The sequence below is a fragment of the Patagioenas fasciata genome, chromosome 4, assembly GCF_037038585.1.
Source record: "Patagioenas fasciata isolate bPatFas1 chromosome 4, bPatFas1.hap1, whole genome shotgun sequence".
Lineage (NCBI taxonomy): Eukaryota > Metazoa > Chordata > Aves > Columbiformes > Columbidae > Patagioenas > Patagioenas fasciata.
Window position 1 is genome coordinate 53068064 of NC_092523.1, and position 26286 is coordinate 53094349.

Consider the following 26286-nt stretch of genomic DNA (forward strand, 5'->3'; position numbering starts at 1 on the left):
CGCAAAGAGGCTACTGGAATGGACAATATATCAAATGTAGTGTCAACAAATGCTTGTGATTTAACTGTCTAAAATTTTTCACATTAAATTTGCCCATAAGACATGTTTTCTGTGATATATGCAGGTTTAATATGAACACACAGCATTTGCATGCTACGCTACGTTATATTTTTTCTTTGTTATATTTCTTTTGAAGGAAGGTTTACAATGCTAAGCTCCCCAGAAGGCAGCCAAAAAGATCTACTGGGAAACAAACTTTTAACGACTAAAGAAAGAAATGCCTTCCCCTAAAACCCAAAAATAATCATGGACACCTGTGGGTTTTTTTTTGTTTGTCTGTCTTCTGGCATACTTTAAAAATGCAGTTGTAACCAAATTCCTCCCTCCGTCAACTCATTATCTTGAAGCAAAGCTGTGTAATGGCAGTGCAAGTTTACAGTAGCAATGATATAATCAACTGTAATGGTATTAAGGATATAAAGTAAGGCAAGGTATTTTATTATATCTCTTGACCTATGTTAGGCCAACTGTTCAGATGCATAATCTCAAAAAAAGAAAAATATTTGTGTCCTTATAGGAGTTTAATAGACACAAAAGGAAACCGCAAACATATTTGAAGGATTGGTCTCAAACACACAAAAGCATATACTTGCTAAGATTAGTACTATGATGTAATAAACTCAGATTAATTATCAGTGAAAATTAATATTTTCTCAATGTCTGTCATACCTTGAAGGTGGGTTTCATAAAGAAACAAACTCTACATCAAAATCCAAGCTTCATAGTTTTTATGTTTAAAAAAGGAAGACAGATTTACATAAATGCCTTTTCTGCTACTCGGTTCTGCGTAGTTTTTGTCGGTAGCAAACCATACTAATTGAACCAATATATGCAATTTTTTAGTGGGAAAAGAGGCATGCCCTAATTCCAAATTAACAGTGAGGTGGTGATGTTTATCATGCTATTTTTGCTGGAATATTTCCTCATCACAATAATAATTATTCAGTTCTTCATCATTTTACATAATTTATCAAAGAAACAGAGAAAGGGAAGAAGTGCCTGAGATTATAGAGAGCACAGATAGTGACTCATTATTTCAGTATTGTGACGTTAAGTTTGTGGGGTTATTTTATGAAATGGCTGAAAAGGAAACAAGATTCACTCAAATCATGTTTTCCTTGTGAAGAACCTATGTCAGTTACTGAGTAGTAACCACCAAATGCAGATCCTTAAACATTCAGGAGGTAATGCCCTTATGATATTGATTTAAGAAAAAAACCAAATTATGTAAAAAGGAGGGACTGATATTTTTGAGCATGAATCTCTTTAAAAAAAAAAGGCATTTTTAAATAACTGAAGCATAAAGATATTGTTTTAAAAATCAAAATGGAAAAATATTGTGTATGCCTTCATCAGCTAGATATTAAGAAGAGAACATATAGTTTGCTAAAAGTGAAACCAAAACCACTAATACTGGAAACTTCAGAAAGCTGCTCCTGGGTTTCTTCTCCTCCCTGCAAAACTGGGGTATAATGAATGTGGCCACATTCCAGGAACAAACGGTGGGTCTGATCCTGCAAAAACCTTGCAAGTGCTTCCAGGGTTAGAGTGGATTAATTGAAATAATTTCCTTTTTCTGTCCTGAGATAGCAGGTTCATCTGTATTTTGCGCAGAACACAATCTATTGCAGTTAGGCAAACAAATAAGATATTCTTGGGGTATGCAATCTGAGCCTGCTATTTATCATTAACAACCGCAGTAATTATGCTGGCCACCTGTTTAAATTACCCAGGTATTTGCGTTCCAGGCAGACTACTGGGAAATCCAGGCATATGAGGGTTTAAGGAAGGAAGTCTATTTTTTGATAATTGAGTCAGATCTTGTTAAAACCAGAGGAATCTTTGGGAAGAAAAAACCAACAACAACAACCTAAACGCATGCAGACTGGGGAGCACCCATGCATACAAAGTGCTACCACACATGCATTTGCAAAGAACAGCCATGTCCAACCTACTCCTCTGCAGGCAACACCTTGATAAAGTGATTTAACTCTTGATTTCCCTCCGTTTCCATCCCTTGCTGCTCTCCTCCAGGTCTAGCACATCTGCCAGGGCTTTGAGCTGTTCCTTGATGTGCTCTGGCTTCTCCGCCTAAATTTAAACGATCCCATTTTGTTCTGCATTTCCCTGTCGCAACGTATTTGGGATTTTGCCATCAACCCACTGCTCTCAAAAAGATGCTGTCAGGTTTTGTACAGAAGCAATCTGCACACGAGTTCTTTAGACCATGCGTCGTCTCTGCCTGGAGAGGGATTTGAACATCCAACCCTGGCAGAAGACTTTGAGGAAGCAATTCAAAAGGTTTTCCATGCATGCTTGTTAAATGGCTATTACAGAAACTACAAGAAAAACCACTGCATAGAGGAGTTAATTGATTATAGGGCACACTTAGCATCTCAGCAAGGCACACGTTGCTCCAAAGTGGATTCCCAACTCACTGATAGGTGATGGACAGAAACACTTCAGTTTTTTTTTTTTTAGTTGGTGGCATGTGGTTTTTGTTTATACTTTGTGTATTATCATCAAAATACCGCAAAGACTGCGAGGTCTTACTGCACTGGTCTATTTGACAGTGGCAATAGTCTGCAATATTTTGCTTGTTAAATGAACCACATTACATTTAATATGCAGCTCAGGGAAGGGAATTAGGAAACCAAACCCACTAACAAAACTAGAGGCACAGAGAGTTTTTTGGCACAAACGACAGCCTGAGAGGCTACTAATAGGAAATGCAGCCTTAAATTAGTATCTAAGAACACCAAATAAGATGTGAAGAGCTTCTTACCATTGTATTAACTTTCATCTTACTAAGATAACACTGTGGTATCCCTGAAGAAGTTACATTAAGCCTCTGTTCTCGCTATTCCTAGCAAGTTTTCTTAGTTAAAAGTTTTAGGGCAAACTACTTTCCACCACTGGAAAATACCCATACTTTACTCAAAGGGCTTGTGATTTTATAGCATGTATTTGTAGCCAATTCTCTGTCAATTTACTTTCCAACTAATTTAACACATCTTGACTCTGAAGTGTTTTTGATTTTCTGCCCTGCTGGTATCACAATGTCAGAGATCAAAGGCTCGTTTCCATCTTCCAGCTCATGCTTCATTCAAGCAAATTACCATATATGTTACAGAAAATTTGCAGCTCTCACCCAAACATGGCCACGAGCAACCAAAGCAAGCTCTGAAGACATTGTGGAACTGGGGAGACTGACAATTCAGGGCTTTGGAAAGGCAAAACTAATGAACTACAAAAACGTGTCTCTTGCATCAAGCAGGGTTTTACACACTTGCAGGTTGGAAAGAAAATCCCCAAATCATATGGGGGTGAGAGGGTATAATGGAAAAAAAAGGTAGTTAAAAAAAAAAGTGACAGTGGTCTTTTGCTTAGTTTAATAAAGCTGGTAAAGAGATTTGTAAAGCTTTGGCAGGTCTACATGGTTTTTAACCTGTTCTTGCCCATGTGTGTGAAAAAGGACTTGAATGCTCAAAAGGAAATAATGAGCAAATGCCTAGTAAAGACCAGGTCAAGCATTTCAGGCTCACCTCTTTCCCCCTTTCAGCACAAGCTAATCCTCCTTTGGCATCGAAATAAAGAAATACAAACAAATCCCTCAGTTGCTGGCTGATGGCCCAAACCATCACAGCTGTAAACTTGCATTGAAAGCCACCTTGTAGTGAAAACTAATTCAGCAAAGACATTTCACTGCTACAATAAGTGGTTCTTTCATAACAAAACATACCTGACAGTTTGGCTTTCTGACTTCCACAGGAGGAAAAGACATATGTATATACAACACATGGAAAACATGCACAGAAAACAGGGAATAGTTGTGTTCTGACTCAGAGTTTGCAAGAAGCCTTTGAAGTAAGAGACCCGTGCCAGTGGCGGTATTGCACGTGGACAATGAAAGATGGGAGAATTTTCCTCACTTGCATTTTAAGTACTCTCTAGCTCATACCCAAACCAGCTTCCTCCCTAGCATTCAGAGTAATTAGCTCTGCTAACCTGAAAACAGTAAATAAAAGATAACTGAGCTATGCGGAGGAATTAAATCGAGCCAGTGCCATAGGCTGGATAAGAGCCTGGATCCTGCGATATTCTGCAGAGAGCTCCACGGCAACTTCACCAGCATTTAGTGAGAAATATCTGAAAGCCGTAACAACAACAAATGAAACTTAAAGGAGAAAGTATACGCTACCTGTTATGACTATCAGAAAAAAAAAACCAGAGTGAAAGTACTAACTGAAAAAGCTTCAACATCCATTTATTTTCATTTTAAACATTACAGAAATGAAAAGGTAAATGCTAGTTAAAGATCACTGTCATAGTAAGCGCATCTGGAAGACCATTTGGGATCTTCTATGTTTTTTTTTTTTTCCCCCCAACTTGAACACAATTAGTGTCTGAAAGCCATTTCAGTAACACTTTTGCATAAGCCAAAACTGGCTAACGAGAAGGAAAGCAAATGTTCTAAAAATCACCCTGGCAAATCCAAACAGATCGCACTAAAAAATCCTGTCTGGCAAACCACCAAATGCAATTTTTGACCACTTCCCAAGAGTCAAGCTATTTGACTGTATTACCTATCAGATGGAACAGGTAGATGGATGGGAGGCGTTTAGTGTCAGACAAATTCCTGGTTAGGGCTTGAACTACTCAGAGGGAAAAAAAAAGGGGGAAAAAAAAGGAGCAGGACAAAACCTGAGTGAAGCATATAGGATGACTGGTAATTCATTACAGAGGATTTATCTTGCTTCTCTGGGAGAGACACAACTCAAGAGACAATCTCAACTGTTCCTGGGGTTTAAAAGACAACAGTTTCCATGGAGTAAAAGCTGTCAGGTTACAGCAGCCAAGCAAAGGATAAACGAAAATATTTAAATTAGAAAGGAAAGTAGTAATATTTTTTTCTTTCTTATTTATTTTTTCCCTTCTTTTACTAGTGTAATTTTGTTAGCATCACTAGCCATCTTAGCCCTTGAACAGCAGATAGATGTTTTCAATTAAATTTATACAATTTTTTTTTTCAGTCCCCTTTCCTATAAATGGCAACTGCATGCATCTTGTTCATGTAAAACTGAAATATCCAGCACCAGGGTATATAAATGACTGTCATGCTTCCTGAAGCAGATACTCCGAAGTGCTCAGCTCTTGTTGGGTGAACCAGCCCGTCTCCAAAGGGTTTGGCAGACAGCAAAATCATCAGCCTCGCTGCTTTGCCCACCAAAACTGCTTTCCAAAATGATAAGCTTTACTGCTTTCACTTGTCAAAACAGAGCCCAAAACCACGCTACTGTGCTTTGCCTGGAGCGGAGGCTGGACAAAGTGCCAAATCCCCCCAAACACCTGAGAATCGCATGTACCATCCCTAGAAGGACATAGCAAAAAGGAAAAGAAAGAAAAAATCAGTTTTGGTTAGATTATTCACATATTCACCCTCATTTAAAAAACATATAACTAGCCTGTCTTCAGGACACCTCTTGAACACACAATTTTAAAGTGGGGGTCCATCCCAGAGCTAACTGCATCCTGTGTTTTCCTAAACCTGCTCACCTCAGTACATAAACAGGGGCAGTAACGTAAAATTGTAGTAAAGCAAGAGAAGAGTCAGAATTAATCCCAAAGGTGAGAGGTGCCTGTTCACACAGAGCCAGTGGCTCCAGGTATCAAAAACCCCCACCTGAAACCTGCTCTCCATGAAGCAGCAGGTTATTTGAGCTCAGGTTGATGCAGTCTGACCAGTTTTAGTTGCTTTTTTTCTTTCATCTATTGGCTCCTTTGATATTACTTATTCTTTTAAATCCACAGTACTTCTATAGTTTCAAAGTCAGGCATTCCATAGCGTCTTCCTCGAGCAGTTTACCACGTGCCAGAGCTGACTCTCTGCATTTTGATATTGAACACTGATGCAACGCAAAAGGTTACTTTACCCATGGTTCCTTGAGTTTGTTTGCTTTACCCCAAACGGTCTGTTGTCGCCTTGGCTGCAATCCTCTCTTAATATGACCTGGGAGATGGCGCTAAGCTACAGATCCTGCTTCTTTAGCTTCTCTGCAGAGAATTAGGAGCTTCGCATCTCCAGAAAACAACACAGAATATCTTCCTCAAGAATGAAGGTGATTTTCTAGCTTTTGATTGCCAAAAGCACACTTGATAAATTGAATGGGAAGACGTTAAAAAAAAAAAAAAAGGTGGAGGTGACTGAGAACAAGAGATGTTAACAATGAAGGTCTTACGTGAGGACGATTCAGGTCATCAATTCTTCTTCAGTATGAATCAAATACTGTTAACAACATGGAAGCGGCTCCACGATAAGACACAGAGGCACTCGAGAAATTAATGCGTTGCCCCTCATCACAGAATTTACAGTGTTTAATCGACCAAATGGAAAGGCAGAGGCTTTTATCAAGCGGAAAGCGGGAGGCATGACAGGAGCACGAGCCGGGATAACGAATGCGTGGTGAAGTCATGGGGATGCTCCTGCAGCCACTCCCGTGTCTCAGCAGCACTGAGGTTCTCTGAGATAATTAAATTACATCTCCCCCATGGGCACAATCCAATTTGGGATGTGATAGAAGGAAGGGATGGCCTCAGTTTTCTTCTGTGCCTCAGAAGACAGAGAGTATTGCCAAGTTAGATGCCTGATGATCCACACCAAGGTTCGCATTAGTATCAGTGAGCCTTCACACCATAGTTTTCCCCCCTCTTATTCCTCAGATAATCTCTCCAGGCTCCTTTACAAAATGTTTTCATAAAAATCTCTCTCAGTCATCATGCAGACTGCCCATTACTCCATTTAATACTGATGAAATTTGCCTGTCTTGCTCTCTCACCATTCTCTAAATTCCATTTGCTACTATACAGCACAGGTAGCAGGTAACATGAGAAAAAAATATCCCTACAACCAAATCCACTAGCCCACTTAAAAAAATCCCCAAACCAACAAAACCAAACCATCCAGCTCTGTACAAGATCATCCAGTCCTTCACCAGGCACATTTCATCTCCCCCAAAGGTGCTTTCAATATCTCGGAGGCTTTTATCAACGAAAATTTATTTAAGAGGCAAAAGTACTTGTCAAGCAGAAGAGCCACCTGATGCACAGAAAGGTAGTCATTAAGCAATATAAAGGCTGCAACATTCAAAATTAGAAATCTGCTAATAGAGACACTGCCATTCTTCCCCATTACCTTTTTAACGGTAGTGGAAAAGATACTAAGTAAGCTTTACAGATCATCCAATGTGCTTTTTGGCATCTATTGACATTACCATGTATTTTAATAGACAAAAATGTCACAAACATCAAATTTTCTAATATATCTCAGAAACAGAATTTTACTTACTGTTCACAAGTAACCTGTCCCACATAAATTCATGCTAAAACTAATATATAGCACCCATTTCCACATCAAACAACCTGTAAGTAGAAAATTGACCAGAAATGGAAGATTGTTGGCAGTCATAGTTGCAAACAACCATCCAGGGAAGCTCTCCCTGCTCACAACACTCATCTAAACATTGATTTAGCACACAAAGGGCATTTTCAGGAATCTGAATGGGAACTGCTGGGACTTTTTCTAAATCGTGGTTTCTGGAGAGCCAAGAGACAAATGCATTTCTCTAGTATCTACAGCATCAGTCTCCCCAGCACATAATTCCCAGAATTTCCGTGTTGGCAAGCATGTCATTCTTTCTGCTGATCCAAAGCACACATTAAAGTGGCTTGCAAAGGAGGAATTGCTCTGTCCTTACTTTATTCAATCCTTTCCATTCCACAGGGTCAAAACCCCAATGCAAACAAAGACTAAAGAATAATCCTCATGCTGCATTCACAATTCAATCAATCCTCTCTATCTAGATCTAGAACCACAAACAGGTAATTAACTTTTTAATCACAGGGAAGACTGGCTTGAATGGCTTCGCTGCTTGTTTCAGAAAAAAAGAATCCACTGCACTGAGGGTCATCTCCTCTCTTAAGGTTCTTTCCGAGAAAACAAACAAGTGACAGAATTGTATGAACACTAGAAACGCCAGAGGCTTTCACCATACAACTCAGCTGAAATTCTCATTTCTCTGTCACTTATGCAGGCAAGAGAGGTACATAGCAACAAAACATCATTATTACAGCTTAATTCTTGACCCAAGTAGGTACACACTTTTCATTTTAGGACAATATAGAATGGGAATTATCCCATTGATGAACACATTGCCTGTTTCTGGGTGGAATCGGGATGGGCACACCAGCTCCATTTTACTGTAGAAGAACAACTTTGGAGGCAGCTTTGGGACTATATACAAAAAACAGGGAAGAAGGAGGCTCAGTTTTGAGTTCTCCGTAAGTGCCACAAAATACCTGTGAGCAAACCTCACATTTTATGAGTTTGAGGACTCGAATGACAAATTCCTTAGCACATTACTGTTGGTGTCACAGAGGTAATTAACTAATCACGCAGAGATGCAGACACAATCCTGCTGTCAGCAGCAAAGGCATCAAATACACCTGCAACAACAAGGATCAGGGACAGCAGTTCATTCCCAACAACTTACAGGAAAGTAAATGCCAGGGACAGGCAGAAAAAGAGAGAGATCTCTCTACCTCAGACCAATACAAAAGCCTTAGAAAAACAATATATAAGCCTTAAAAATCTCAGAAGGTGTTCACCCTGAGAAAAGCAAAAGCACAAGGCAGCTGGTTAGTACAACAGAAACTGCTGGCACTTGGCCCAAGGGTGTTCAAGAGCAATTTTAGGAGCCAAAAAAAGAGAATAGAGAATAAAAATGTAATACTATATCTGGTGAAACCTAAGTCAGTGACAGTAACGATCAGAGAGAAGGCAAGAATTTGCCCTGAAGGAAAATTACATCACAATTCTACCGCAGCCAACAAACTGAAGGCACTCCCTTCCTCCCCGCCCCCCCCCACAATGGCCCTTTTCCCCCACCCCATTATAAAATATAACTTAAGTACTTTGTTATAGATGTTTCAACTTCACAGTTAAAGCTCTAGCAGCTTAGAGCAGAAAGCTTTCCCATACCTACACAGCTTTGGCCTCCTTAAAGGTATGAGTAATAAAAAGCTGCTTGAGATAGAGCTGTTCAGGATAAATTCTCCTTTGGACAAGATGAAAAATTCATTTTCTCCCCAGAGCTGAGCTGAAGCGGTCTGGAGTATTCGCATCATTCTTCTCTTAACTCAAACACGCGGTAAGGACTGCTGGGTAAAATGCAGCGTGTATTGGCGTGCGTGGAAAATGCAGGCTCAAGGAGCCTTAAAATGCCCTTATAAATACAGCAAAAATAGACCCATAAAATACTCTGTAATGACTATTTATGTGTCTATAACAACTCATTATTTCAATTCTCCGCATCAGGGATTTCTTGTTTCTTTTCTCTATCCCTTAAATAAATCTAAATAAATTATACATTTAAAAACAGTCTGTGCGTCTATAACAACATGAAACAAATTTCATTTAACATCCAGCTGTCAAAGCCAGCCATTCTGTCACTCTTTATTCAAGTCTGTTGTACATAATTCATGTCATCGTAATTATTTCCATCTCTCTCTGGGTAAGATAGCACTTGGGGCCGAGCCACTTACAGCACAGTCATTTCCAGTGGAGATCTGACTGCGTGACATGATTGGTCCCCAAAAATACTCTGATGTTTTCAGGTCTCCAGGTGGGGAATTATGTATATGCAGAGCCTACAATGATGGGACAGCAGCTGATCTGCGTACTACAGTAATAAAAATAGCAGTACATACGCATAATACTGTGCTTTAATGCAGATCGACTGTGCTATTAATAGCCTCTCTTTTTGCTCCTCTAACTCCTTTACAAACAGATGCTGATAGAGTTGATGGGAAGCACATGAAGAGAGCACTAGCTCAAACCAGACTGAGAGTTTTTTTAATTTTTTTTTTTTTTTTTTTTTACAAAGTCCCCAAAATAAAAAATTCTTAAGCCTCAGCCAAGGTCCTTCTCATCTTCCACCACTCCATGCCATTAGGCAATTAGTAAGGAATCATAAACAAAGCTTATATCACATGTATACTAAAATATGGCTGAAGCAATACACTTATCACTCTAGAAATATCCTATCCCATTTGCGCAGGATAAATAATTAAATTGTTTTAAGTGCTCTAATCTATTAATGCCTGGAGAGGTCTTAATTTTGGCCACCAAATTTCAAGAAGCTACCTTCATCAATTCAATATCGTTAACAGTCATGAATCAACCTCCTCCCTGTACATGACTAATGAATTTACTACACAATGAAAAAAGTCAATACCTTGACTGTGCAATCTCAAGAAAATACACTCTCCTCTTCCAGTTATGTGACATACCCACCAAGATACAGCTTGCCTGTTCAGTGCCAAACCTGGATGTGAAGATGTCCTACCTATTCGCTTCTTTTAACAAGCCACAGAAAACAGAAACTGCCCTTTCCCTGCAGAAAGCATTTGCTGTTGCAGCCACAAAAGCTGGATTGAGCACAGCAGATCCTCTGCTCTTGCAAATCAGGGCTGCAGTTGGCAAAGTGCTGCTCAATGGGAGCAGATCAGGACCTAAACTTCCATGGAGTCTAATAAAACTCCCTGCAACCATGTCAAAAAAAAATAGGATTACTTAGAATGACAAACAACAGAACAGAGAAAACACAGTGATCACCTGGGAGAAAAAAGGACACTGAGAAGCTCCTAAGAAAAAAAATCCAACAGGCCTAAAGGCAGGAGAAAACAGAAAGTATCAAGAAAGAGTTACAGCTTTCTCCACCACCGAATAACAAGACCGTAATAAGATCATAATGAAGAGCTTGGATAAGATGGGAAAATTTACACAGTTGGAAGTCAAAGGTTAAATTATTGGGCAGATTGTGGAGCCAGCTCCCTCGGACCCGTTTGTGCACCATGGTCTTGCACACCACAGGTAACGGGATATATGGTCACGGTGTCAGATCGTTGATGAGGAGCCATAAAAGTCTGGAGGTGCCAAGCTGACAGTAATGACACCTGTGTGGGATATTAAGACAGCAATTTTTCAGCATTACACATGGTGGAGCAGCATGGGCTTAGACGACATCCAGATCAGAGTAACTTTCTTGCTTGCTTTGCAGTTTGGAAGAAAAACAAATGACTGACAAATCACTGGAAGATGTGTAATGTAAAACAACATGGATTTGCTAGTATGCTTACAACACCTTTGGGTTTTTCTGGATATTGATACTGGTTTTAATTCTCCTCTGAAGCAGCAGCAGCGAGCTGCTTTCGCTTTCCTTCCTGACTAAATCAGTTCTACCCCTTGTGTATGCAAAAGGCATGAATTGTGAAATTTCCTCTATAGAAAAGGCTGTCATTTGCTATTTTTTGTGCACATGTTGCTGTATTTTCTCATATGTACGTCCCTCTTCACATATATGCAGTCATCCTAGATGTATATATAAACATGCCAAATGTTGCACATTAAATAAATACATATATTTAAAACATCATACTGTAGAGATGGTCTATTTTGGCAATAGCCATCTGGAAGGCAAAAAAAGCATAGAAGGAATACTTAATGTAACCAAACTAAATTTTGTACACTTCTGCCAACCTACAGAAAGCAAATTAACTATTACCACAAGAGCTTTATCCATACAGAGATACCCAGGCTACAACATACGGCAACCAACTTCAGCAGAGGACCAGCTTGCCCTTTTTCACCGCTTCCAAAATAGTGGAATAAAATTATGCATGGAAACTCTGTAGAGAATTTTCTTCTTCATAGAAGAAGGAAAAAAAAAAAACCACGCTCGACACGGTCAGAATTCAAATCAGAAGGGCCCTAATTTCACATACATATTATCAATACGGTACACATTGGAAAATCTGCGGAGTATTTGCCAAACTTGAGGGTATCTCCCTAGGAGGAAGTGGATTAAGATGTAACCTTGGGTCACAAGAGGTTACACAATCAGCATTTCCCATACCAACACAGACGAAATTAAATTCATCGTGGAGATTTTCAGCTGCTGAAATGAGACACTGGAAAAAACTAACACAATTAAAAAACATGAATTAATTCTTTAACACAGAAGAGCCCCCAAAACACAGTTTTGGCAGAAATACTCCTCAAACTCACTCATTTATTCATTTATTTCAGCGGCCATGCTCTACTTTGTGAATTATTCCTGATAATTCAAGCAGACAAGTAAGAATGTACCCAGTTCCTGCATATTTTAATACATATCCTAGAGTCTCAAAAATTAAAGTTTTTGAATTACGTTATCAGTTTCTACATGTGCGTATCTGCGCACACCTCCAAAGATGACAGCTGAAAAAGGGGATATTTGTTTTTCACCTCTTAATCATGCTTTTTTTTTCCCCCTTTAGTGCATTAATTTGGCAACTAAAGGTTTCTGCTCTTACTGAAGGGTGAGACGACAGAGCCTCTCGGAGCCTTGATTTTTGGCATCACCTCATTCCTGTGTTATGCTTGAGGCTACTTCTCTGAGTCTTAATTTGAATAAGCTTTCACTGAAGACTATCAGAACTTCAGCAAGCTAATCTTATTAAACCAACCGAATTTAAAAACATAGAGCTTGATGTCAGGCAAGCTGTTTCCAAAATTGCTATATTTAAGATACAAATTAGATCATGAGCGAAGTTTAAAAGGTGCTAGAAGCCACTTAATAGTGAGCTTCCATTTTCCAAAGAAATTTCTGGACACCTGCAACCCAGGACTCATGACAGTGGGAGTCGGGCTCCCAGCCACAAAAGGTGCTTTTAAGTGTTTCAAACCCTTCAAATTTCAGCTGTTAAGGCATAAAGAAATTGACTTTGGGTCCTCCTGAAGGATACTTCAGTAATAAGAGGTTTCTACTCTCACTCAAATCCTCCTGACGAAAAATCGCTGTTGCACGAGCACTGACACGACAGGCGTCAACTCTCTACATCCAGCTACAAGTACAACTCATCAACTGAAATGGATTTTTCAGAGCTCAGTCTAATCCACTACACTGAAGGTGACCTATATTCTGTGTGTCTATGTTTGGGTTTGTTGTTGTTACGGGATTTTTTTTGCTTGTCTGTTTTGTTTGTTTTTTAAGGTGCCTCAGATATCAGATGCCTGTTCAGCTGTCTGCAACCTTGCCAGTAGTTCAAAAGGGTGCCAAGAAGTGCCTCTGCCACAGGCAGATTTCAGAGGGATCCTAAAGATTTTTTCCCTGCTTCCCCCAAAATATCAAGATTGAAGATTACTCATCTGCTTTTGTACAGGTAATTCTCCATTATCCATGGGAAAAATCATTCCAGGTACCAATTTGAGCACCAACATCCCCGACAAGGCCACAGTGCTCTGATGGGTGTGATTCAGACCCCAGACACCCGCAACAAACACTATTTTTTCCAAAATTAACCTAATCATAGTTGATTTTATATTTTACTCCACATATTTGCTAGTATCAGCATCGAGGACTAAACTTTGCTTTCCATCAGCGCTAGCGGGGTGCTGCTGTAATAATTTAAGTGGAACTATCTGTTCCAAGTGACCAAGAGAGCTAATAATTTATCAGGAACAGAACAGGCATTTTGGGGAAGGATGTAATTATATTTGTGTGGTTTGTAATACTCTTGAGTCAAATGGGACATTCTGCATAATTCAACACAAAGAAGAGAGAAGTAGGATTTCAAAAAAAACCAAAACAAAAGGAGGTTTCAAACTCTCAAATTTGTCACAATTTTCTTTTCCCTCCTCTGTCCTTTTGGTTTCCTTAAAATAAACCTTCTGCTTTTGAGTAGGCTTCACTGAGGAGGTGGTGGTAGAAAGATAAAAAAAAAAGAGTGCAAATAGTAAATTAAAATAAATAAATAAATAAAAAATCTTGCCTTTCTACAGGTAGATGATGCAGCCTGAACTTGAACACTGTGTATGGTACAGTTCATCTTGTCTCAAATTAATTAAAGGGCATTCGAAGACAAAAAACAAGGACAACTTTCATACACATTAAAAAAACCCCAAATCAACTTCCACAAGAAGAAATATTTGAAAGATCATAACTTTCTCCTTTGGAGAGCAGATAAATTAGAAGCAACGTGATAAATGTATACAAGCTAAAGAACGGAAATGGAAAAGGTGGCTTGGATGCCTCTGTCTTCACAGGCTAAAGGATTGCAATGAAATTAAAACCTGACAAAAAGTAATCCTTTTTCACACAATAAGCTATTATCCTACTAGACTGAGGGCTCCTGGAAGGCATCAAGACCAGTGACTTGATGAGATTCAGAAAGAATTTGGCCATTTATATGGACAGCAATAATACGCAGCAAGAGCAATTAATGGTAATGAAGAAAATCTAGAAAGATTAAAAATCTTGGGAATTAGGGTGAAAAAGCCCAGCTCTGACTATGAGGGACCAGGATGAAAAAAGATACGGGGGTGGCAGAGAATGTCCTTGTACCTCCCACCAAGGGATGCCAGGTCCAGGTCTAAATCCCTCCATTAATTTTATGGTTTTTCCACTTCACTTGCCCATAACTCAATCTCCCATTCTTCACATCTCTGCAATAAAGTTTTCCCTTCTTTGTCACTGGTCCTACTCTGGGTAAAAGCACATAAAATACTGCTTACTATGAACTGTAACTCTGGGTAACAGACCGAATGCCGCAGCTGTAATTCAGTCTGAAGGCTCTACTACTGCCCATAAACTACCCACTGTCTCCCAGTTTACAATGTCAGCAGGACTCCAGCTGGACTGAGTCTTCTACTGTATATAACTGACACCAATGTATTATCTTATGCATAAGGCATAGAAGATGGTTCTAAGCATAAATCCCAGATCCTGCCCTTCCTTTACATCCCAGACACAGCCCAACATATCTCACACACGCTGCTTACCGATACATAAAATCCCACTCCTGAATCATAACAGCAGCAAAACCTTCTCTTGGGTTACTGCTTCTGATGAAAGCCATTCATTCACTCTTTTCCCCAAAGAGCTTGAAATAAACTTCAGTTCATCCCACTAACCAAACTGCCACTTAAATTTAAGGACCACATTGAACTGATGATTCAGGAACATCACCTGCATTGGTCCCTATTTTTGATGCTGGGGAGTGAATGATTCATGCCTAAGACCCTGTTTGGGTTTCCCCGTCATGAAGCAGCACCTGCAATACGCTGCAGCTCCATAGACATTTGGTATCAGCAGAGTAATCACACAAAACGCAAAGCCCTGCAGAGAAGCACAGGCTTCCCAGGCACACACAGAAGCCAGCACTGGTTTTACACATTTTGGAAAAGAATACGGAGTTCAAGCTCCAGAGACTCCACAAACGATGCAGTCAAAAATGTGCTGAATGAAAGCTCTGAAATATCCTGGAGGACAGACAATCCCCCATGTATAAACCCAGTTTTGACCTCAGGCACAGACTAACTGAGCTCTTTTGTACAAGAAGAAAGAAAAAAGCAAAAGAAACTGATATAGATGCATTACTTCAAAGTCATCGTACCTCGCAGCCCTTTGGCCATTATTTCTAGTCAGAAGACTAAACACAGAAGGAGCTTGCATGTATCTTCCCATTCAAATCAAATAATTTCTTTGTTATCTTAAGACAGTGTAAGTCCAGTTAGCCTGAATATGCCATCGTGCAATGCTCTAAATTAACTTAAACCTCATGACAAAAAGACAAAGCCCTGTAAGGCTGCCACATTTGGGCAGAGCAAAGATGGAAGAAGGCTGAGCAGCCACATTTTGATATGCATTGCCTTTCCGATTCAGGCAACAGACAGGAGGCGCTATGGGCAGTACACGCAGATACCTGGCTTTAAACTTTGTTCCTTAGCCTTCTCAGATAATGCTTTTCACAGTACAAAACCTGTTTCAGCAACAGCAGAGGGCCTCAAGCAGCATCTTCCCTCATTGCCCTCCTTGCAGTTGCAGGAAGGATTTCCAGGCATTTGCATCCACCTCCTGCAGCGTGGTAATAAATGCAAAACGTGTTTCCACCGGCAGACATCACTGTCAGCAACATCTCCATCTCTGCTCAACATCTCCTCCTCGGGTACAAATTAGTAGCTGCTGTTCTCAACGAGCCTCAAACATTCGGGAAAAGAAAAAAATATACAAAAGATGACAGGAGCATGTTTCACGTAGGACTTCGCCCACTGGCAGAAGCTCCAGGTAGCAAGATGCCGAGGGTGGTCGGTTCCTGCCCTCTGCCAGGCCACTTCTCATTAGCAGAGTAATAGATGCAGTAATAAACCTGCATTTTTCCCTTCATGGTTTTCAGTACATGATGTGTTCAGCACTTCTGAGGCCATGATTTATCCAAGAGATTATCTCATGTCTCTTCTTTGTCAGCTAGGGAGGCGGGGGGGGGGGGGGGGAGTCGGGGAGTGAGAACACAAAAAACCCCAACCAAAATGAAACAAAATGGGTGGCAAACCAAAACAGTCTTAGAAAACAGCAACGATGAATTCCTCCAGCTTTCACACCTCAAGGAGGCCTCTCCCTTTGGCTGTGGCAGCTGTACTTTGCTTTCTCAGCTTTAGTCTGGATTTTCTCCAATGATAACTGCTCACTAACAGCAACCCTGGCATAATGCAATTGTCTATTTATTTCTTTATTTTCAAGCTAGGTGTTTTATAGCTGTCCAAGGCTACCAATTGGTACGCAGGGAAGCCTAGAGCATGAATTTTTTTTTATCTACAGAGCCTTCTGAGGTTTGGAACCTAATTACCTTCAGAAACTACAGCCTCCTCCTCATCTGTTACCATGGCAGCTGCAATCAGCTGAGATGCTGGGGCTGACAAGCTCTGATTTACTGGGGTACCAGGGCAATTCCAGGGGGCTGTCGCCTTCAGAATTTACTCCTGTGCTTGGCTCTGACAGCATTTGCAGAAAAGGCAGAGGTAAGATAAATTAAGACTGTACCAGTTGGGAAGTACCGACCTTTTTTTGAGTGATTCAACAGCCCAGTGCACACTGCTTCTCTAGTACTTGCTGCATTTTTCTTTTTTTTTTTTTTTTTTTTTAACTCTTACTTAAGGGTGTATGTGCCCTTGTCCCAGGGTCAAGGTGCAGATAAGATTAGTAGACTTCACTTCATTTTAAAATGTCTTTCTGCATGGTGAGATAACAGATTGTTTAACCAAGTGGCAAGCTTTGTTTTCTAGCCTTTAAAATCAGAATCCAGGGAACGTGAGCTTCAGTATTTCCAGTTCATTTCTACTGGATACTGAAACTACTGTTTAACTGAAACATGAGGAATTTTCCATACCGATGCTTTTCACACAGCGATCTCAAAGCACCAGACGCATGCTTCCCAGAAAAATCTAGCTTCCCACTGCAACATCTTGGTTCTTTAGAAGCACATTTCCCACACCATCTGTGTGATAACAAATTTAGAAAAAATGAGTCGTATCTTGGCAGTCTTCACAAAATGTACTCAGGATGCAGGGAAAGGCGGAGGGGGTTCCTATCAAATGGGACAGTCAGTATTATATCTGAGTCAGAGGTGATGACAACATCAAAGCAGGGGGCTGTTTTCTGAGAAATATGCCATTAATTCTTTACAGCCTGATGCACCCAGGCTGCAATTCTGCTTAAGTCTTGGTCATTCAAGTCATGCCAACATCCTTGTCACCAGAGCCTCCAGGTCTGCAGCTCTGTGTATCCTCCTCACGCTCACCAGAACTAACTGCTTAACATAATAGACTCTACGAGAAAAATCCCCAAATTGGTATGATCAAAACCAGTCGTCGCATTATGAATGATTAAGGCGCATTATCCTATCTGTAAAATACAGATAACCCTGTCTCTTTACTTCCCAAAGTGACAGATCACTGGCCTTTGGGAAGTGTCTTGAAAATCACAGGTGTTGATAGCATCAGTAACAGCATACCACAAGATGCAATATTATTACAACAATAATAGCCCTCGTTTCGGGCTCTTGCATTTTTCAGGTCATCAACCAACAACATTAACAAAACGCAGCCTTTCAGGAGATGAAAAATTTTTGCAGTGTAAGGCAAGCTGGTTCAGAGCATTTCTTTCTACTCTGGGGAATTGTGCCTGCCCCTCTGCCAGGCTCTCAGATGAAAACAAATGGAAATCTAAGAGACATAAGAGAGTTTCCCCCAGCAAGAACTTGCTGTATTTTTTTACTTTTGCAAAATCCAAAAATGCAGAATGGATTTTGCCTGGATTTTGGGAACAGCTGCTGAGACCTGTGAACATTTCTTCTGTTTTGCCTGCTGGTTTTCTCTCTTTATTCCTTTCTTCCAGCTTAAGAGCAGCAGTGGTTGGGGTAGAGAAGGTTCCCTTGACTCCTGATATACCTGGAAAGCCAAAGCAAAGACTTAATCTTGCCTTGAAGGCAAAAAATGAGATTTTTTTTGTGGATGTGTATCTACATGGTAGCTTGGCTGGTTTGACTTCCCCCCTCATTTCAACATTCGTGGTTAAAGGATCAAGAGCTCAGTAAAACAGGCCACTTTGAATTACTAAGTTAAACACAAACGTGGTATGAACAGCACAAAGTTCTGCAAACTTAAGTGTAAAACTTCCTTCCTTCCATTGGCTTCAACCCAGGTCTTCATGCTGCAAAACATTTATGCATGTGCCTAAAACGCACCATGCGTTGGCTCACTTGTCTGGATAAAGGAGAAGGCAACTCAATATTTAATTCCCTTGCCTGGGTCACAGTTTTAAATTTGTGAGGCACTTTTAGCAAGTGATGAGGTCTGCTGACTTATGGTGAACCTACCAGCACACAAAAAGTATTAATAACACACAGATTTTTGTCTTTCTGGGCTGTTTCCTTGGTGGAAAGCATCCATAAGAAATTCAACACAGCACGATGAAAATGGTGTTTTTTTTCTTTAGGGTGTTTTTTTAATAGACTAAATGGCAGTTTTAAGACTATAAAAACAAAAGCAACCGTTATGGGAACAGGAGGCTGCATTTCCCAATTGTTCACAGAGAACCCCAGCTGTTTGAGCGGATGATATGTTAATTTTGTGGTATTTGCTCAAGGGAGGACATCGCGAAGCCTCCCGTGGTACAACACACAGTTTACAATGGGTATGGTTAGAATTTAATTGTTACAGCCCTCGAAACGACACTTCTTCAAAACAAACATGCTATGCAAATACATTTTTCTTTGACCATATCAGAAATATTTCAGTCTGTAAAGCAATCTTTCAGAGCTTTTATGGGCAGCTGCTGGAAGAGTTGGCAAGTTAAAAAACGAAATAGGCCACAGAACTTTAATTTCCTATAAAATAGCTCCAAACAAGCCATACAAGCTGTTTAAACTTTCTTAGAGCAATACTCTGAAGATCTGAGAGATTTTCCAGGGCAACACTTGCAGTAAGAACTCTTTGCCTTGCCTCTGCTAAAGGGGTTCCACAAACACACCATCAGATTGATGCCTTTCCTTTTCAAAATAACCCCACAAAATTAATTTAAATAAACATATGGAAGAAAGGAATGCGCTAGCTCTTTCTTTTTTTTTTTTTTTGAGAGGGAGCAATCGCTAATATCCACCATAAATATACTCACTCATGCTTGGGCTCACATACTAACATCTCTGTCTCTCTCACACACACTTTTTTCCTGCCCATAACATGTTTAAGTCTGCTGCTGATTAAAAACTTGTTAGAAAACTCATTAGAAAACCTACAAGGGAACTGTATATTTATGACAGCAATAATTAATCAATGCATAATAAGAGTATTGTTTTTCTTTTCCTTATGTAGACGGCTTCGATTATCACATGGGCGACGCTGCCACGAGGGTTTTTAGTTCCCAGTAGTTGCTTCCCCATCCCGCAGCATTTACAGACGAGCTCATTGTATTAAAACCTGCCTTCATCTGCAAATCTACCCAAATCCTGCTGAATTGATTAATTCTGCAGGTAGAGGCTTTCAGGTGAAAAAAAACCACAGGTAGTGGCACAACTGTCAGGATTTTCCTTTTAAACTGCTTTTTCAGAGCCTCAGCTCTAAGGTGTTCTCTCAGTTGTGAGCTGGCAGGCTGGTTTGCATCTCAAGAGCATATTTCCTTTTAATGGGTTTATTTTTAAATTGTTTCAACTCTTTGAATTAATGGAAGTGAAAAAGGAAATGAGAATGACATGAAAATGCAAAGTAGAACATTTTCCCCCTTTCTAAGCAGCCTTTTAAACTCAAACGAAGTTATATTTATTTTCAAGAACCTCTGAAGTAGCCAATTAGTAACATGATTGCATGCTTCTTCAAAACAACTGACCATCAAATGACTTAAACAGAAAGAGCCACCACCCTTCACTGATAAACAGCATCAGGCAAGGGTCCACAGACATTAATATTCAGCCAGCAAGAATTTGCTTTTCCCACATGGGATGATGATGATTCCATGCCCTCCCTGACCCAAGGGACCAAACCTTTATTGCAGGCTTGCAGACCAAGCAGAAGATTGCAGAGCTTGGGGTTTGGCAAGGAAGCTGGTGCCTGGAGAACGCTACAACATACATATCTAAAAATACTAATACTTTGTAACGGCCCACAAAAGGGATGACATTGTATTGTTCTGCCAATATGCAGAGGATTAAGGGTTTCTCCTCAAAGCCACTAACAACCTGAACAGGAGTATCAGAGTAATTCCACTAAAACCATGCCAAAAATCCAAGGGACTGGCTGATGGCACGTTGTTACTCTTGCTGCTTGTCTTGAAAACATACCTGACATTATTCTGCAAATGGGACTTCAACCAGCTATGCAAGGAGGTTCAACTTAAATGGGCTTATGGGACCCATAGACAGCAATAAGGGCATTCCAAAGAGAGCTTAAAAACAGCCATTAGCACATCGAATATAGATGAAACCCACACTTGGTTTCCTTTTGCTCATGCAACTCCATTTTTAGTGCAAAATGTCAATATTTTTATTAATATCCTGATTTCTGTTACTGTTCAGTTAACAATCAAATGTACTGAATAATTATTCAACGTGTAGTTATTAGGAAAAACATACTGAATGTGATTATATGTCGAGTTGTAACTTCCAAATCCCTCCTACAACACAGAAAACACTCTGACAGATTCAGCAACAGTTAAAGGATTTCCATAGCCAGAATATCTCTAGGTTGGAATAAGCCCTGGCTCTGCAATACAGGAGTCTGTCTACATCATGAAATGTACCTCAGTTACCATTTCCAGATAAAGCAGTCACACTGAAGAGCAATGGGTATTACACAGAAGTTCAGCAAGTATTTTGAAAAGCCAATGTGATTGGGAGTCCTTGACTGGAAATTCAGATGGGGAGATGGGGTTGTAGCTGGGCTTGCATCAGTGGGGCAGCACTCTAGAGTTGATGAAGACTGGGAGGCTTCCAATACTCCTAGGGCAGAATCGGTGTGCTCAGCTTGCTCCCTGAAATGCCTGTACACCAGTGCACGCAGCACGGGGAATAAGCAGGAGGAGTTAGAAACCTGTGTTCAGGCAGGAGATTATGACCTGGTGGCAATTACAGAGAAAGGGTGGGACAGCTCACAGGACTGGAATGTGGTCATGGATGGCTATGTCCTCTTCAGGAAAGACAGCCCAGCCAGTCATGGTGGTGGAGTTGCTCTTTATGTGAGAGAGCGACTACAATGTATTGAGTAACATCCAGGGGTGGATGAGGAGTGAGTTGAGAGTCTGTGGGGCAGGCTGGCAGGGGAGATACTGTTGTGGGTGTCTATTACAGGCTACCAGATCAGAGTGAAGAAGTTGATGAAGCCTTCTACAGACAGCTGAGAGCAGCCTCACAGTCACAGGCCCTGGTTGCTGTGGGGGATTTTAACTTCCCTGATGTTTGCTGGAAGGACTACTCTGCCAGCCAGCCACAATCCAGGAGGTTCCTCCAGTGCATTGACGATAACTTCCTGATGCAAATGGTGGAGGAACTGACTAGGAGAGGTGCATTGCTGGATCTCATTCTCACTAACAAGGAGGGTCTGGTTGAAGCAGTAAAGGTTGAGGGCTGCCTTGGCTGCAGCGACCATGAAATAATGGAGTTCAGGATCTTGTGTGGCAGGAACAGAATAGCAAGCAGAATCACAAGCCTGGACTTCAGCAGGGCAAACTCTGGCCTTTTCAAACAATTTCTAGGGTAAAATCCCATGGGAAAGGCTGCTTGAAGGTAAAGGGGCCTAAGATAGTTGGTTAGTGTTCAGGGACTGCTTCTACCAGACTCAAGATCAGAGCATCCCGACACGTAGGAAGTCAAGGAAGGGAGCCAGGAGACCTGTGTGGTTGAACAGGGAGCTGCTGTGTAAGCTCAAGTGGAAGAGGAGAGTTTACAGATCATGGAAGGAGGAGCTGGCCACTTGGGAAGAACACAAGGCTGTTGTCAGAGGATGTAGGGAAGCAACTAGGAAAGCTAAGGCATCCTTAGAATTAAACCAGGTGAGAGGGGTCAAGGTCAACAGAAAGAGCTTTTTCAAATATGTGGCAGATAAAACTAACACCAGAGGCAATGCAGGCCCACTGGTGCCCTGGTGACAGAAGATACAGAGGAGGCAGAGTTACTGAATGCCGCCTTCGTCTCTGTCTACTCTGCCGGAGGCTGTCCTGAGGAGTCCCATACCCCTGAGGCCCCAGAGGAAGGCAGGAACAATGGAGGAGTTTGCCTCGGTTGATGAGGACTGGGTTAGGGAGAAGTTCAGCAATCTGGACATCCATAAATCCATGGGTCCAGATGGAATGCACCAACGGGTGCTGAGGGAGCTGCCAGAGGTCATTGCTGGACCACTCTCCAAGTCTTGGGAAATGGGAGAGGTGCCCGAGGACTGGAGGAAAGCAAATGTCACTCCAGTGTTTAAAAAGGGCAAGAAGGAGGACCTGGGTAACTATAGACTGGTCAGCCACACCTCCATCCCTGGGAAACTCATGGAACAACTTATCCCTGGTGCCATCTAATTAGGGGCAGTCAGCATGGCTTCACCAAGGGGAAGTCATGTTTGACCAACCTCATAGACTTTGATGAGGACATAACGAGGTGGACAGATAATGGCAGAGCAGTGGATGTGGTCTACCTTGACTTCAGTAAAGCATTTGACACAGTCTCCCACAGCATCCTCACAGCTAAATTGAGGGAGCGCAGTCTGGAGAATTGCGTAGTGAGGTGGACTGTGAACTGGCTGAAGGAAAGAAGCCAGAGAGTCGTGGTCAATGGGGCAGAGTCCAGTTGGAGGCCTGTATCTAGTGGAGTGCCTCAAGGGTCAGTACTGGGGCCTGTATTATTCAATATATTCATCAACGACTTGGATGAGGGAATAGAGTGTACTATCAGCAAGTTTGCTGATGACACCAAGCTGGGAGGAGTGGCTGACACACCAGAAGGCTGTGCCACCATCCAGCGAGACCTGGACAGGCTGGAGAGTTGGGCAGGGAAAAATTTAATGAAATAGAACAAGGCAAAGTGTAGAGTCTTGCATCTGGGCAGGAACAACCCCAGGTTCCAGTATAAGTTGGGGAATGACCTATTAGAGAGCAGTGTAGGGGAAAGGGACCTGGGGGTCCTGGTGGACAGCAGGATGACCATGAGCCAGCACTGTGACCTTGTGGCCAGGAAGGCCAATGGCATCCTGGGATGTATTAGAAGCGGGGGTGGTTAGTAGGTCGAGAGAGGTTCTCCTTCCCCTGTACTCTGCCCTGGTGAGACCACATCTGGAATATCGTGTCCAATTCCGGGCCCCTCAGTTCAAGAAGGACAGGGAACTGCCGGAGAGATTCCAGCACAGGGTAATGAAGATGATTAAGGGAGTGGAGCATCTCCCTTATGAGGAAAGACTGAGGGAGTTGGGTCTCTTGAGCCTGGAGGAGACTGAGGGGTGACCTCATTAATGTTTTTAAATATATAAAGGGTGAGTGTCAGGAGGATGGAGCCAGGCTCTACTTGGTGACAACCAACAGTAGGACAAGGGGTAGTGGGTTCAAACTGGAACACAGGAGGTCCCATTTAAATTTGAGAAGAAACTTCTTCACAGTGAGGGTAACAGAACACTGGAACAGGCTGCCCAGGGGGGCTGTGGATTTTTCTTTGTAGTTTGAAAAATGAAGAAAAATTCACGCACACACAAAAAAAAGGCACAAAAAATTCATTGTTTAAAGGATATTACTGGCCACCTGTATGAACACAGTGCAAAAGAGAGGAAAGGTGCATTTAATAAAGACTTCACTTATATGTTCATGAAGAGCCTTGATATTTAGGTACTTTGGAGGTAAAACTCTGACACAGCAGGTATCAAGATGGCTGATTAGTAGTACTTACAGCAAATGTTATTTATATTGTGTGATGCTAACCCAGCTCTGTTAAACCCATGGTTTAGCTATGATAGCTGTAATTCTGTGCACATACATGCAGACTAAGTACCTGCATTTTCTCACGCAAACATATACACAAACTGGTGTGTACGCACCGGATTAAAACAAAACAGCAGCCAGCAAACAAAGAATATTAAACACTGTACCTTTGAGTCATAATCTTATAGGCATCTGGCAGATAACAGCGGATATTCTCCATCTGAGCAGGATCAGAGTCACAGATTTTGTCGTCAGTCCTCCCGTAGTTGGCACTTTCGATCATGATGACATCCGTTCCCGGGCAGCGCAGCTCAATGGGGTAACTCTCACAGGACAGCTCCCGTCGGACCACAGCCATGGGCACCGGGGCACGGCTGAAAGCTGCAAAGATTAACACAGAAACACAGCAAACATTTACCTTCTGCACTCAGGCTGGGATTAAAAAGAGAATGACATTTCGCAGCAGGTTTTAGCCATATGCTCTGGATAGTTTCAGTATCAAGAGGCGGTTTCCAGAAGCAGGGTCCGATCCTCGACTTGCTGGCTGCCGGGGGAAGTCACTTCTCAGTGACTTGATTTTCTCATTTCAAAAATAAGCCAACGATCCCTTTTATCCAGGGCTTTTGAAATCCCCTATTGAAAGGGGTAAATAGCAACTACGCTGTTACTATTTCTGCTTACCAGGTAAAAAGCTACTTGGCTTTGATACATAAAATTATAGCACTGTGTTGTACCCTATCAAATGGGGGAAATTTTCTGATGACAAGCAATCCATCTGCTCACTGAGATTGTATTTGTCCTGCCACAGATGTAAAAACATCTGTATAGCTCCTGGCCCTTAGAAAACACGTGCCTCATGGCTTCTGCTGTAGCCCACAGCATGCCGGAGGCTGGTCTAGGGATTCTGGCAATCATCCTGAATTTTGGGCCCTTCCATGCTATTATTTTCCATGGAAAGGCCAATATATGTGAAATTGGGTGATTCAAGTTCAGTCTCAGCTTTGCATCACATCTGCCTGGATGTTCAATACTGAAATGTACCCAGGAAACTAATTTAAAGAAGAACCCTCAGATATCTTACCTGTTTTAAAAGAAATCCAGGCTACAGTTTGCAAAAGAAAAAAAGAAACACGCTTTGAGATGCTTTGAAAATAAAGCCCTAAAGTACTAGTAAACAAACTTGCATGACAACAAGCAATAATATTTTCTGTCTCTACAACCTCTTTGATCGAAAGATCTACAACAGCTTGAGAAACAGGAATGAATTAATCCCTCAAATACCCATGAGAAGTTGCTACGCATTGTCATTCTCCTTTCAGCCACAGAAGGGTTCTGCAGCTTCCAGAAGATTCTATGGGAAATTCATGGTGAAACTATGAACCAAATACTTGTTTTCCAACTGAGCGCATCAGCCATGAGCTGAAACAAAAGCCAAACCCTTCCCTTCCTTATTCCATGAGAAGGAAAACTCGCCCACACCACAGACTTAATTTTATATGAGTTCCAACCACAAAACTCAACATAGAAAAGCTAATTTTATATCTATGTGATGGTCACAAAAGATTTAACCTTCTAAGAAATCCAGGGCCCATGCAATACCACACATCTTCAAACCACTCACTTTCCCCACTGACTCCATTACAAAAACACCAAAATGCCCTTCCCAAAACCAAAAATCCCTTTCAAGGTGCTGTTGCCTTGTCTTGGACAGAGAAACATTCCCATTTCTGTAAATTTGCAGGGCTTACTCTAATATCAGATTCTTACTAATGTGCCAGAGTTGTGGTTAAATTGCCAAATTCCCAAGACAGACACACGTTTATTCTTGAATAATAGGTTCTCCAATTAGTGTAGCTTCAGGGTTTGGATCATGTATGATGCACCGCATCCCTGTGATGGGAGAAACAGTTTCCCC

General features: G+C 41.3%; 1 protein-coding gene across 35 annotated transcripts in view; it reads right to left on the minus strand.

Annotated features, from left to right (window-relative positions):
- The window catches only part of ADGRL3 (adhesion G protein-coupled receptor L3), a 384288-nt gene that overhangs the window by 170240 nt on the left and 187762 nt on the right, over positions 1-26286 (minus strand). For 32 of the 35 annotated variants that reach the window (XM_071807883.1, XM_071807868.1, XM_071807860.1 and 29 more), the window contains 2 exons: positions 25453-25473; positions 24539-24752 (listed from right to left, as the gene is read on the minus strand). In XM_071807883.1, the coding sequence (XP_071663984.1) occupies positions 24539-24752; positions 25453-25473 (235 nt within the window). The remainder of the gene's footprint in view (positions 1-24538; positions 24753-25452; positions 25474-26286) is intronic. The other 3 variants (XM_071807870.1, XM_071807869.1, XM_071807862.1) reach the window with 1 other exon arrangement.